The 13959-nt window shown below is 41.8% G+C and overlaps 1 protein-coding gene across 1 annotated transcript in view; it reads right to left on the reverse strand.

The window, feature by feature from the left end:
* The window catches only part of BMX (BMX non-receptor tyrosine kinase), a 44729-nt gene extending 31816 nt beyond the window's left edge, over window positions 1-12913 (reverse strand). Inside the window, exons 1-4 of the mRNA XM_052663337.1 lie at window positions 12839-12913; window positions 5154-5300; window positions 4062-4166; window positions 2171-2252 (exon numbers count right to left, since the gene is read on the reverse strand). Coding sequence (XP_052519297.1) covers window positions 2171-2252; window positions 4062-4166; window positions 5154-5300; window positions 12839-12841 — 337 coding nt within the window. The 5' untranslated portion in view covers window positions 12842-12913. The remainder of the gene's footprint in view (window positions 1-2170; window positions 2253-4061; window positions 4167-5153; window positions 5301-12838) is intronic.
* Window positions 12914-13959: the final 1046 nt, after the last annotated feature.

A 13959-nucleotide genomic window follows, 5' to 3' on the forward strand; every position in this document is an offset into this window, starting at 1 on the left:
CTGCTCACTTCATTGAGCTGCTGCACTAGCCCTGGGCTTGTTTACTTCTGGTTTTGGAAGAGGAACAAACATGTATTTGTTTGAGCAGCTGTGTGGTGTCTTTTTACCTGCATCCCAAAGCATCACTAAGTGGTGCAAAGGGCTTACTGTGCACAGGGCAGCCCTAGTGATAGGGGCTCTCTCTCAGTTTAGAGGCTACCAGAGTCACTTCTGCTTCTCTCTCTGCTCTCCTTTTATGTTCCATTTGCCTTTACATGAGCTGCCCAGGCAGAGAAGGCAATGGCAACCCACTCTAGTACTCTTGCCTGGAAAATCCCATGGACAGAGGAGCCTGGTAGGCTGCAGTCCATGGGGTCACGCAGAGTCAGATACGACTGAGCAACTTCACTTTCACTTTTTACTTTCATGCATTGGAGAAGAGTCGCACAGAGTCAGACACGACTGAAGCGACTTAGCAGCAGCAGCAGAGCTGCCCAGGGCCCATCCAAACCTGCCTAGCATATATAGTTCCAGAAAGACCCACACAGGACCCTAGTGCATGACAGATAGCTCCACAGTGAGTGTCTACATAGCAAGTGCCCCTGGCAAATCACCGCAAAGAAGACTGGATAGGAAGCAGCATCTTAGAGTTCCTCCCGAAGGTCCCGAGATGACACAGTGGCTTGTGTTTGAGTCTCAGACACTTTACTGTATCTATGAGTCATACATTTGTAGCTTGTGACTGCGCCAGGAAAAAAAAAAAAGAAAACTGACCTCCTATTTTACAGGTCAGGAAACTGAGACCCAGAGGTGTTAGATGGTTTTGTAGATGACACAGTAAAGCAGAACAGTCTGACTCTAAGAAGGATGCCCTTCTCACTTCAGCGAGCTGGTGGCAGGTAGAAGGTGACTTTTCTCCTCCCTGGACCTCCTCTCCTACATAATAGGATGCTAAACCCTTTCACATGAAGGGAAAAGTAAGCCCTAGCAGTGAAAAAGCATGTATTTGCATCAAAATAGAGTAGGTGTAACCCACTCCAGTACTCTTGCCTGGAAAATCCCATGGACGAAGGAGCCTGGTAGGCTGCAGTCCATGGGGTCGCTAAGAGTCGGACACGACTGAGCGACTTCACTTTCACTTTTCACTTTCCTCCATTGGAGAAGGAAATGGCAACCCACTCCAGTGTTCTTGCCTGGAGAATCCCAGGGACGGCGGAGCCTGGTGGGCTGCCATCTATGGGATCGCACAGAGTCGGACACGACGGAAGCGACTGAGCAGCAGCAGCAGCAGAGCAGGTGGATGTCTAAGTGTTGTAATTTGAGGTGTGGTGAAAAAGAACCTGAATCTAAAACTTAAACAAAATCATCCCCCTCTGGGAGCTTAATATCTTAAATTCTACCAGTAGAGTGCCTCGTTTGAGTTAAGTATTGTCCTTACACCTTTACCCCTCTTTAAAATAAAAATATCCTAGGGAGAAACATCACAGTGCCAAGTTACTATTAATTTTCTCTCTTCTGCCAAAGGATGTTACCAGGGCAGCCTAAGAATCACTAAATAAATGTTTCATCAAATTCCCAGTTTTGCCTGGCATTTATACTGTATTGTTTAAAAGTTGGATTTGGGTAATTGAGTTATATGTTCTTTGCAATTAGGTATTTGACGTTGGCCATGTCTTTTTAACTTCACTTATCCAGAAAACAGAGAATAATATTACTGCTTGCCATAGAGTTGTCAAGAGGATTACCTAAGAGAGTGTTTTACAGCTATTCGACATAGTAGCTGGCAAACAATAAGTACTTTGTAAGTGTTAAGACATAAATTTCTATAAACATCCAAAGTACAGTAGCTACAGGAGCTGCCAGAGCCCCATGAGGACCTAGACTTCGCTCTGATAAAGGCAAGCACAGTGGGTGGAGAGCAGGTGGCCTGACTTCCTCCCAGCTGCTGGATGGCACAACGCACAACGGCCAGCTCTGTGCTACCAGGCAGGAAAGGGAATCAGATCCCCAGGCTTCCTTTAGGTAACAAAGAGAATGCAAAACGAGGATGAGTGCATCACATTCTCTGAGGCTGGTAGGAAAATCAACAGATTCTGTCTTGGCAGTAGGCCCTTTTACTGCCACGTCTTTTCTCCACCAAGTCTCAAAGAACTCAGTCAGCAACTCCCTTTTATGACTTTTAAAAGAGTACCTTTTTGTAATGCTTTCAGCCACTGACTTCGGCTCTCTTCATTTGATGCATACACATAGAGAAGCCCATCTTTATAGACAATCTGGAAAGGAAAATATTTGGTGTGTTTCAATGTAACTGTGTTATAGTTCACTCTGGTGCAACTACAAAATTTTTGTTATTCAAAAGAAACATTGAGTTTTATTAAATTTAGTTATTTTTATCCCCTACCCCTCAATATATTTTATCCCAGATATGTTTACACTTCAGAAAACCACAGCAATGATGCATCTAGCAGCAAATATGGAGGTCTCAGCAGGAATCCCCGAGCCATGGAGAATTATAAGAGTATAAGGCCTTAGGCATTACAGATGTCTTAGGAGTGTTCTGGTCCATCCACCAACCCAGTGCATGACTCTCTTTGTAGCCTACTGCAAAGTGTTTTTCTGCTCTATTCTGGAAAATATCTTCAGGGATGGGATGTCCTTTACTTTTGTTATGTCATCCTGGTCAGTTTCCTTTCATTCTGATCATTATATAGCTCATGCTTATGTTGGGTTAAAATGTGACTCCCTATGGTCATGTCCCACCTTGGGAGTCCCCAGGATAAACATTTTTCTGTTTTTTAAGACATTTGGTGAGATGTGTGAACATTCTAATGTCTTGCCCAGATCCTTCTCTAGTTTATTCAGCTTTTGTGGGTAAACAATACATTGCATTTATGCTCTTTTCTAGACAGTTTAACATTTTTATTCCCTTTCAACTCTACAAAAATATGAGATTATGCCCACTGCAAATGAGGAAACAAACTCAGAGGTTGAGAATATTTGTGGGGCATCAAAGCCAGTGTACTTTTGAGTATTCCATGCCATGGTGATATTCATTTCAGAGCTTCTGCCATGAGCACATACTCCCCCTGGTTTCTCCCAACTGAGTAATGTTCTTTTTTTTTTTAAGTTGGAAATATGGGTTGTTCACTGACTGGATTATTTTATTTTATTTCATTTTTGGCCATTGTTCCCTCATACTAGCACAGGGTAATCTGACCATTGGAAGGACAGTCTGTCTGTCTTTAGAGCAGATTGATAAATATTCCTAATATAATAAAAGGAGGGAAGCTGTTAGATCAAGCCATTTCCACCTGTACTGTAGACACAGTCTTCACAGCAGGTCAGTGTTTGAAATACTTGAGGGTAAAACTCTAACTCCTTAGCAGCCATTCATGATATGGCCCGGCCCACCTTTCCAGACCCACCTGTCACTCTTTCACTGGGCTGCTTAATTCTAAGCACCATCTGGATCTCTCTAAACATGCCGTACTGTTCCCGCCTACCAGTGCCTTGACATCTGCTATTTCTTTGGCTTTGCTGCCCTCCTGTTTTTGCTGGGCTAAACCCCATTGTTTTTCCCAACCCAAGTATCACCTCCAGCAGGAAGTCTCCCTGACCTCTTGGAGTGAGGAGCGCAGCTTCTGCTTTCTGGGACACCATGGGTACGCTGCCTAAGGCTCTGTAAATGCCTTGGGGACAGGGATGGCATTTTATTCCTGACAGTGTGCCTAGTATCTTGCAGTGTAATGGAAATGCTCTGCAATTTTGGATAAAAGAGATCATCAGACCCCAAGGCAAGTCAGACCACTGAGGCTTACACACTCATCTATCTTTCTCTCCCTCTAGGGAAGGGAGTTTGGTGGATTGAATTTTAGTAAACTGCCCAACTCCCATCTGGGGATGTTACAAATTCAGAGAGAGAGGTTGAGAATGCTGTCTATGGTTACATAAATATAAGCACACGCCATCATCTTAATGAACCATTTTGCAGTGTCTTTATTTATCCCCTCAATACTGAGTTCATAGTAGAAAATACTAGAAGAACAGCCATCCGTCCAATGGAATGTTATCTTTCCCCTTACCTGAAACGGGTACTGTCTCTCCACAGGGGTCTGCTCCTCAAGATTGACTTTCTCCACACATCTGATTTTCTTAATCTCAATCGATCCTTTTCTGCTGCCTCTTTTCTGAATTAAAAGGAAAATATAAGATGCCTCATGTGATATACAGTGGTGCACAAAGAAATGCATGAAGTTAAGGTTATGCTTAGGAGGGAGAGATTGTGAGGTGACATGAGCATGTGAAAATCATTCTAATTATTCCGTAATAGTAAAAATTCAATGACAACATAATATATTTTTCGAGTGTGGACATAAACTTAATTAAATTCCCCCAAAGCAAATCTTCAAGCAGCACTTGATTATTTGATAATCTTGAAACACATTTCAAATCACCTACCATATGGTTAATCTACTCAGTATCATCAAGGTTTAACTCCACAACGCATTTTCATTCAGTATTTCTACCATGATAGATTTCTCAGCTGCATATAAATACTCTTATTTCCACCCAGGAGACGCCAATAGCAAACTGTCTTCCACCTTCAGTGATGGCAACCAACCAAAAATGGTCCTAGCCATTGCTGAGTGTCCTTTAGGGGGCAAAATCACCCTCAGTTGAGAATCAGTCTTCTAAAGTTACACTTTTCCTTAGTAAAGTTAACCAATGTTTGAAAAATCCTTTATTTTGAATTATGGGTTTCACTGGTGGCTCAGATGGTAAAGAATCTGCCTGCAGTGCAGGAGACCTGGGTTTGATCCCTGGGTGGGAAAGATCCCCTGGTTGTTCAGTCACTAAGTCATGTACGACTCTTTGCAACCCCATGGACTCCAGCACACCAGGCTACACACTCCAGTATTCTTTCCTGGAAAATTCCATGGACAGAGGAGCCTGGCGGGCTACAGTCCATGGGGTCACAAAGAGTCAGACACGACTGAGTGACTAACACTGGTATCTTGAGTTAATTATAACTTGGTTAAGAAAAGACAATGGGATAAGAGAGTACAAGTTGGTTTTTACTGTGTAAGCTGAGAAATCTGTTTCCTTATATTAAGCACTTTGTAGAGACTTAAAAATAAGTAGTATAAAAACAATGGAATAAATAAGAGTCTTACCATTTTGTCATATTCATAGTAGGAGAGGTTTGTTTTGGTTAAAACAAAAAGCCGCTCTTTGTAATTATTGGGTGACATTTTCTTCTTTTGCTGTGACCTTTTGAGAAGAAGTTCTTCTAGAATGGATTTTGTGTCCATATTGTCGTCCTAAATAAAAGAAAGTGATTTAAATGAGTGTTAGCACCATCTGGCTAGGTTCTCTTTTAGCTTTCATGATTTTTATTCAACTATTTCTCGTTAAGGGATAGTATTGCTGTTCAGTCACTAAGTCATGCCCGACTCTTTGCGACCCCATGGACTCCAGCACACCAGGCTTCCCCGTCCTTTCATTATCTTCCAGAGTTTGCTTAGATTCATGTCCTCTGAGTCGGTGATGCTATCCAACCATGTCAACCTCTGCTGCCCTCTTAGTTTTAAAAAATTAGATTTATAACTACAGAGGAAAATGGAATGAAGCACACTCTTAAATGCACACATACCTGCACTTTTTTCCTACTGCCTTGGCTGTGACTTGTATAAATATGTTGATTTTTTAATATCATTTTTATGTGTGCTCATCCCCCACTTTGGATCATACATTCACCATCTTCACACTACCCTCCAGACCACCACATCAAAATTCTCCTTTTTCCCAAAGTATTCTATGGACATTTGTTGAATTGAATTGAATACCATCCAACTTTTAAAAATTTCAACTCTTGACAGTTCACCATGTTTGAAGTAACTGATCAACTGAAATTTCCCTCCACCAATGGGGTCAATTGTTGGACCAAATTGTCCAAACTACTGTGAGACTCTGATATTGTTGGTGAATGACACCACAACCCCTGAACATGATCAATCTTTAGCATAAAGGACATGGGTATAATTTTCACTATTTCTGAGCATTAAACTTTTTCAAAAGTTATCAAGAGAGATGTAAAAGAACTGAAAGAATTGGTGCTTCATAAGCTAAAAATACTCTTGCTTTTTCTTCCAGAACTGCATAGAACATTAAAAGTTAAGCTATTTCTGGAAAATGAATGCGTTTTCTGATTTCTATTGTTGCTTCAACCCTCTGTCTGATACCAGGTCTGGTAATGAAAAGGAACGCTAAGTAGTCATTCACAAGAGAACAACTTCCTTATGTTCTTCTTTGTTTTGTGAAATCACATGGTTCTTAGCAGTCAGATGCCCAATCATTACTATCTTTTTTGTTTGCTGATAATCTGAAGGTAATTAACTTTACTCACCTTAATTTCGATAGAGCCGAAGAAGTGTGCTTCTACGTCTTTAACTCTCAAGCTCTAGGCAAAAAGTCACTGCTCTGAAAAGTCACTGCTCTGAGGCACCCCACTCATATTCCTTCAGGCTATGCCAGGGTCATGCATTAAAAAGAAGGTATTTGCATCCAATTCATCACTTGATCAGGAAGCAGCCACACAGACATTGCTCTGTCTGGATGGAGGCAGATGCCAAGTGAACCCATCCAATCACTAACGGGCATGGCCCTGGAGTATGATGGGCCCGCTGTGGTAGGGGAGTGGAAGAAAGGGAGACTGAGAAACTCAGCTTGACACAGCATAAACTATCTCAGGCCCAGACAGCTTCCCTCCTGACATAGGCCACGCCACTCTAAAAATGGGAATCAAGCAACTCAGCTTTTGTCATTTTTCATACATGGATCAGGCGATTATTTATGAATCCCTCTAACGTTCTCCATGGAGAGGGCAATGGCACCCCACTCCAGTACTCTTGCCTGGAAAATCCCATGGACGGAGGAGCCTGGTAGGCTACAGTCCATGGGGTCGCTAAGAGTCAGACACGACTGACCGACTTCACTTTCTCTTTTCACCTTCATGCATTGGAGAAGGAAATGGCAACCCACTCCAGTGTTCTTGCCTGGAGAATCCCAGGGACGGGGGAGCCTGGTGGGCTGCCATCTATGGGGTCGCACAGAGTCGGACACGACTGAAGCGACTTAGCAGCAGCAGCAGCAACATTCTCCAAGGGTATTGCTTTTCTCTTAGGCAGAAGTAGTAATCTTATCCATTAAATATAGTAAAGTCTTTGTAACTTTTTACTTTGAATATTGTTTTATCTGGAAGAAAAGTATAATTCCTTTGAGTGCTATTCTCCATGGTCACTGGTTTGTTTGCCTTGGACTCAAAAATGAGGTAGAGATTGGGGTGCAGTAAACCCAGCCGGATCTGGGAAGGCAGGGATCACATCTTCCTTTCACCTTTGCCTCCATGATGAAGCCTGTTCAGATAAGATTATTTTCTACACCTATAGCCTATGGCTGGAAGAGAATTCACTTGAAGATTTACTGAAACTATGAAGGGTCTACTTTTTGTTAAAGTCCGCTTTGGAGGAGCCATATCATACTGGTCAGAGGTGCAGGGAACTTTTGCCTTTTAAATTTCTCCATGAAAAAAATTAACAAAGCAGAAAGAGAACACTGTGAAATCTGTCAAAGATCTTTTATATCCACACCTGAAACATTCTTCCTCAAAGCAGAGTCATAGTTAAATAGATGTGGTAGTTAAATAGATGTGGTGGTTAGTTGAATACAAAGTTAATGTTGCAACATTTATTTCAGATGCTGAATCAATGTATAAAATTAAGAGCACTGTTTTAGGGGATTCCCTGGTGGTCTAGTGGTTAAGATTCCATGTTCTCACTGCTGGGGACCAGAGTTTGATTCCTGATCAGGGAAATAACATCCCACAAACTCAAAAAAAAAAAAAAAAGCACTGTTTTAAAAATGCAAATTCCAGTGTCCAAGGTTGTGAACAGCCCTTCCTGGTACTACATGTGATACACATGCTTTTCTGTTTTTGGAATTTGCACATTTATCACATGAAAGATGCTTTCTTGGGGAATTTTATCTAAAAAGTTAGTATAATGAACCACAGAAACCATTGACAAATGAAATTCACAAAATCTCTTCTGTATATTGAAGGGAAGAAGGACATTGACTAGAAAGGAAGGTACCAAGTCCTCCAGAACATTTTCTAATACAACTCCAAGAATTTATACACATTGTTGCATCTGATGAAATATAATTTGTCAAATTTTAACAAAAATGTTTATTCCAAATCCTAACCTTTGTGAATTTTTTGGCTTTCATTTTTAAAATCATATGAATATGTGTTTATTCAGCAAAACCAAGAAGTACAGACAAGCAAAAGGAAACTTAACATTTTGGTGAATATACCTCTAGATTTTTTTTCAAATTACATAGGCAGTTGTTTCTTTTCACAAAAATGAGTTCACATGCTGTACATATGTGTCTGTAATCCATGGTTCTCATGTCATAAACACCCGGAGCCACCTGCTTTTGATGTCCTTCAAAGTTCCACTCCCTAAGCTGGACTCCGAGCATCTTAACAAACTTAAAGAACCCTGTTTGGATGACTCACACTTTTTTCACCTCCCGATCACTTTCTTCTGAGACAAAACCTGATTCCCGATCAAGTTTGAACCAGCCTTTCTCCTGTTTTCTTCTGTCCCTTCCTTGTACTTCCCTCTTTTCTGAGATTAGCATAGATTCTAAGTTGGAGGCATTTCTATGGTGAGGACTAATTTTTAGAAATAGCATGTCTCCTATCTTGTATTAGCACAGTAAGTCAACAGGGCTCTGGGACCACTGTTGACTCAGCTACCTCTCCAGCGACTAGCAAAGTCAGGTCTGCCTACCCACATTTAAGGAAAATTCATTTGGGAAGGTTTAAAAAGAAACTAAACAGAAGAAAATTCGATCCTAAAGCTAGGAACCAGAGATCTATTTCCATAGAGAAGCTGGTAGGATTTGGTTGGATACTCATATATCAGTACCTACATAGAATAGATGCATCAATTTGCTTACCAAATAGCTCAGGCTGCCTATTTCCATAAACACATGAAACTAGGAAGATTAAAGTGCAGGGGAGGCAGAAAAACCTGGAAGAAATCAGTATTGTAAGGAAGTCAGCAACCATGTGTAACCTTTAATGCATAAAAGGTGCATGCTGAATTAACCAGACGTGTGTGTATTATATATATATATATATATATATATATATATAATACACACATGCATATTGTTTTCAGATTCTTTTCCCTTAGAGGTTATTGCACAATATTGAGTAGCGTTCCCTGTGCTATACAGTAGGTCCTTGGTGGTTCTCTGTTTCATATATATTAGTGTGATCTGTTAATCCCAAACCCCTAGTGTATCCCTCCTCTCCCCTTTCCCCCTTTGGTAACCAGAAGTTTGTTTTCTGTGTATATGCACAGCCCATATTCTTGACCATAACACTGATGATAGAGAAGAACATGCCAGCTGTGTAATCCTCCTAATCAGAGAACACTCTAACCTAAATTTAGGGAGCTAGCTGCTAAGTCACTTCAGTCGTGTACGACTCTGTGCGACCCCATAGATGGCAGCCCACCAGGCTCTGCCATCCCTGGGATTCTCCAGGCAAGAACACTGGAGTGGGTTGCCATTTCCTTCTCCAATGCATGAAAGTGGAAAGTGAAAGTGAAGTCGCTCTGTTGTGTCCGACCCTCAGCGACCTCATGGACTTCAGCCTACCAGGCTCCTTCGTCCATGGGATTTTCCAGGCAAGCGTACTGGAGTGGGGTGCCATTGCCTTCTCCGAGGGAGGTAGCTACAGGGTATCAAAGGTGGTAAAGTGAAAGTGAAGTCACTCAGTCGTATCTGACTCCTAGCGACCCAATGGACTGCAGCCCACCAGGCTTCTGCGTCCATGGGATTTTCCAGGCAAGAGTACTGGAGTGGGGTGCCACTGCCTTCTCCAAGGGAGGTGGCTACAGGGTATCAAAGGTGGTAGAAACCCTGTAAGTCATTTTTCAGAAGCAACACTGAGCCCCAACAGCTTAGGTGACTTAGCCAGAATCGCAGCAGTGTGACTTGAGAGACACAGCCCAGGGAGACAGATCACTGGTGTCATGCCTGGGACACTGCCCACCCCTTCATGGCAATAAATATGCTAAAACATCTATGTGTTCAGCTAAACATATGATACCCTTGCTTCAGCTTCAGTATGGTAGGACTCGGCATCAATTTTAGTCTTGCCAGACCCACACAAGGGACCTTTATTGGAAATACCAGAAAGATGTGACCCGTTAAGTAATCTTTCAGCAGGAACCTCCAAAGCACTGTTAAACAACAAAACTCTAGCCCACATTTTGAAAATAGGCAAGAACATACAACCACAGAAGTTGGAATAAATTCTAAGTGGTGCAGAAGTGGAGCAGGAAGCAGGAAAGGAAGGGAGAAAGGTATGTACAATTAAACGGGGCCATCGGATAGTTCCTGAAACCAATGTGTATATTTCCTGACTGGCTCAGGATGGTGCCTTTAAAGCTTTAGTTTTTAGAATTGAGAGGTGAAGGTAGCAGTTTCTTACCCCTTTATTTGATTTAGTTATCCTCTTTTACTTTGCATGTCATTTACCTAAAGATTTTGATAGGTGTCAGGATATTAAAATAATACCTAGCGTGTGAAAGCAGTGGAGGAGGGAGGCCGGGAAGGAAAGGGAAGACGCTCCAAGTGCAGACTGGGACCCAAAATGGCTAGACCTGTGACAAACTTGATCTTCCACTATTTGCCCAAGGCCAGGCCTGCTTATCTTTCCGCTAAATTACTGGAAAAAAAAATGATGGTAAGTTAAACGGGAACAGAAAGCTTAACTCAGAATCAGGTAAAGTGATTGAAAAATACAACTCTTAAGACCCTGGCCTGAGATGAATACTGGCTCCACGGAAACTATGTATCTTAACCACTGTGCCACCTGGGAAGCACCCCGCAGAAGCTGCCAGGTCCCCATTTCATGTGATGTTTTGCAGGCAAGAGAAAGTTACAACTGATCTTGGCATGACATGGACAGAAATCCTTTAATAGTGACACTTGAATCCAGCATTTTGAAACACCATACTTTGGTTGCTCCAAAATGAATTTTTGAAAACTACACACTTTGTGAAGCCATTTTTAGACAAAGAAGATGAAAATGCCAGTATCTTTCCTGTTGGAGCTAATATTTGCTTTAGGTGTGAAATTTCGTCTTCAGTGCCTCATAGAGCTTTGCTAAACCCTTCCTTCTCCTCAGCAACCTCTTTCCTTCTGCTCCCTCCCCTCTGCCCAGGACACCCTTCTGGGCACCTTCCTTAGGAAAAAAGCAAAAAGTGCTAAATCCACATCCTAATACCTCATGCTGAATTTGTTTAACACGTTACACTGCTAAGGATACAGGTTGATGTGGACAAAAGCACCAGGCTTTGGTGGGTTCAAATCCTTGCCCTCTCTCTGTGCAATGTGGCAGGTTACTTAACCCTGCTAAACCTCAGCTTCCCTATCTGTAAAGGGAGTAAAACAATAACTACCTCGAAGGATTATGAGGAGTCGAGAGAAAATGGCAGTATGATGCCTAGCACCCTAGTAGGTGTTCCAGAAACCTGTACCCCTTCCTCTCATCACTCTGTAGGTGAAATTTTTCAAAAGATCATAGTGAAGTTTAAAAACTGGAGACAGTGAGATGACCTTCAACATAAATTTCAAGCCTCACCCCTCTTCCCCCAGCACCCCTGGCCCCGCCCCCCCAGGGATAAGAGGTATTGGGAAGAAGATTCCCCATGCCTTCTCTAGTCAACAAGCACCTGCTCTGTGGGTCTGTTACAATTCAGTCCAGGGACTGGTTACCTTAAAATCAGATGGACTGTGTATTTGTGCCACCAGATTTCTAACAAATCAATATTTGGATGTTATTCAAAGTGTGGTCCATGGACAGGTAGCATCAACATACCCTGGGAGCTGGTTTTAAATTCACACTCTTAGATCGCACCCCAGCCCCAGTACATCAGAATCTGCATTTTAGCAAGATCCCCAGGTGACTTATGTGCACAAGAGAGTTTGAAAAACACTGACCTAGACTACATTATAGTTGTACAACTTTTTAAACCCAATGAAACCATCTGGGTCCATGAGAACTTTCAAAACTCTATGAATTTGGCTGCAACTGTGTGGTTCACCTCCCTCCCACCTTCTACCTCCATCTAAAATACCCCAGACCCCTGAATTAGGGAGACTTCAGGAAGCTAAGAACAGATACTCATAGCTAAAATAACATCAAAAAACACAGGTAAATAAAAGAAGGCTTGACTAACATTTCTTTATCTTTTCAGGACTAGTTATGAAGCCAGTATGAAAAGTCATGGAAGGGCCTATAAAGGAAAAGAATCTGAAAAACTACATATATATATATATATATATATATATATATATATATATACATGAATCATTTTATTGTACACCTGAAACTAATACAACATTGTAAATTAACTATAGTTCAATTAAAAAAACAACTAAAGGAAGAAAAAAAGTCCTGGAAAGGCAATGGCTAAAGAATAGTATGGAGAAAATCAGCAGAGGAAGCGACACAAAGCCAGATCAAGCCAATGGTGATGTACACACAACCTGACAGTTTCCATGATGTTGAGCTAGGAGGGAATTTCCAGTGAATTTCCTATATATAGCAGGCCCCTGAATGACATGACCCCACCAAAGAGCCCCATCAATGTCACATTCATAATTTTGCAGTATTTTTCTTAAAGTGCTCCCCTCTCCACCCCGTCTGTGAACTTCAGGGTCTACAACACCCAGATGCAAACCTATTTTGTAGCCACTTGCAGCTTACACGCACCATTTTGGCTGGTCCTGCTGCCCAGGGCCACGGCTCTGAGGTTGCTCTGCTCTTGCAGGAACACAGCCCCAGCTGTCCTCCTTCCAGCGGCAGCAAACTGCCTCACATTTTCCCAGCTGCAAAGTCAGAAATGGCCACATTACTCAGTGCCCCCCAAATGTCTATTGTCCTGCAAGGCCTTACACAATCCCACAGGAAACCACGCTCAACGCTTAGCCAACACTTGTTGACCTGATTGAGCGCAACAAAAACGGAGACAAAAGCATATTTCATACAGGTTCCAACTTTGATAACTACAGCTCCTGCTTTTCCCAGGCAGCTCTCGGGTACATGTGATAACCTGTCTTTGTTTGCAGAGCTCTGTGCTGGAAAGCAGGAGAAAATATCTTGGCCAAGCCTGCTTGTGACGCTGACTTCTCTCACACGAGTCAGGAAACCATGAGGTAATGCCAAAGTGTGCAGAGAATAAGCAATGAAAACTAAGCTCAAGAATGGACCCAGGGAGGCTAGAGAGGGTATGAGAGAGCCAGATGGTCAAATGACCAAAAAGAAGCCCATTTCCACAGCTTAAGAAATCCAGAAATGGAATAGAGGTGGGTTTGGCTAATGTACCATGCACCAAGAGTGCAATGAAAGAATGTGATTATCACTTGACTGATTTATGATTATCACTCTAATGATTTATGACATCGCAACATTTAAACTTTATTTTTTATTAAAAATTTTTATTGCAGTATCATTGATTTACAATGTTGTGTTAGTTTCAGGTGTACAGGAGAGAGGAAGGAGGAGACAGGAGACGAGAGGAGACAGGAGCCAGGAGACAGGAGAATATTGCCTGAATATGGCAATAAAGAGAATTTAAAAGGAAAATGGTTTATAATAATAACATTTGCAGTGTGCAAATGCCTAGGCATGGCAGCACTAGAAGACATAATGAAGTCAGATGTTTTTGCCTATCAAAAGTAGGTTGTCTCCTCTCCTCAGTTATACATACATATATATATATTCTTTTTCCAATTCTTTTCCATTATGGTTTATTACAGGATATTGAGTAAAATTCTCTGTGCTATACAGTGGGTCCTTGTTGTTTATCTATTTTATATATAAGTGTATCTGTT

The sequence above is a fragment of the Budorcas taxicolor genome, chromosome X (genome assembly GCF_023091745.1).
Source record: "Budorcas taxicolor isolate Tak-1 chromosome X, Takin1.1, whole genome shotgun sequence".
Taxonomy (NCBI): Eukaryota; Metazoa; Chordata; class Mammalia; order Artiodactyla; family Bovidae; genus Budorcas; species Budorcas taxicolor.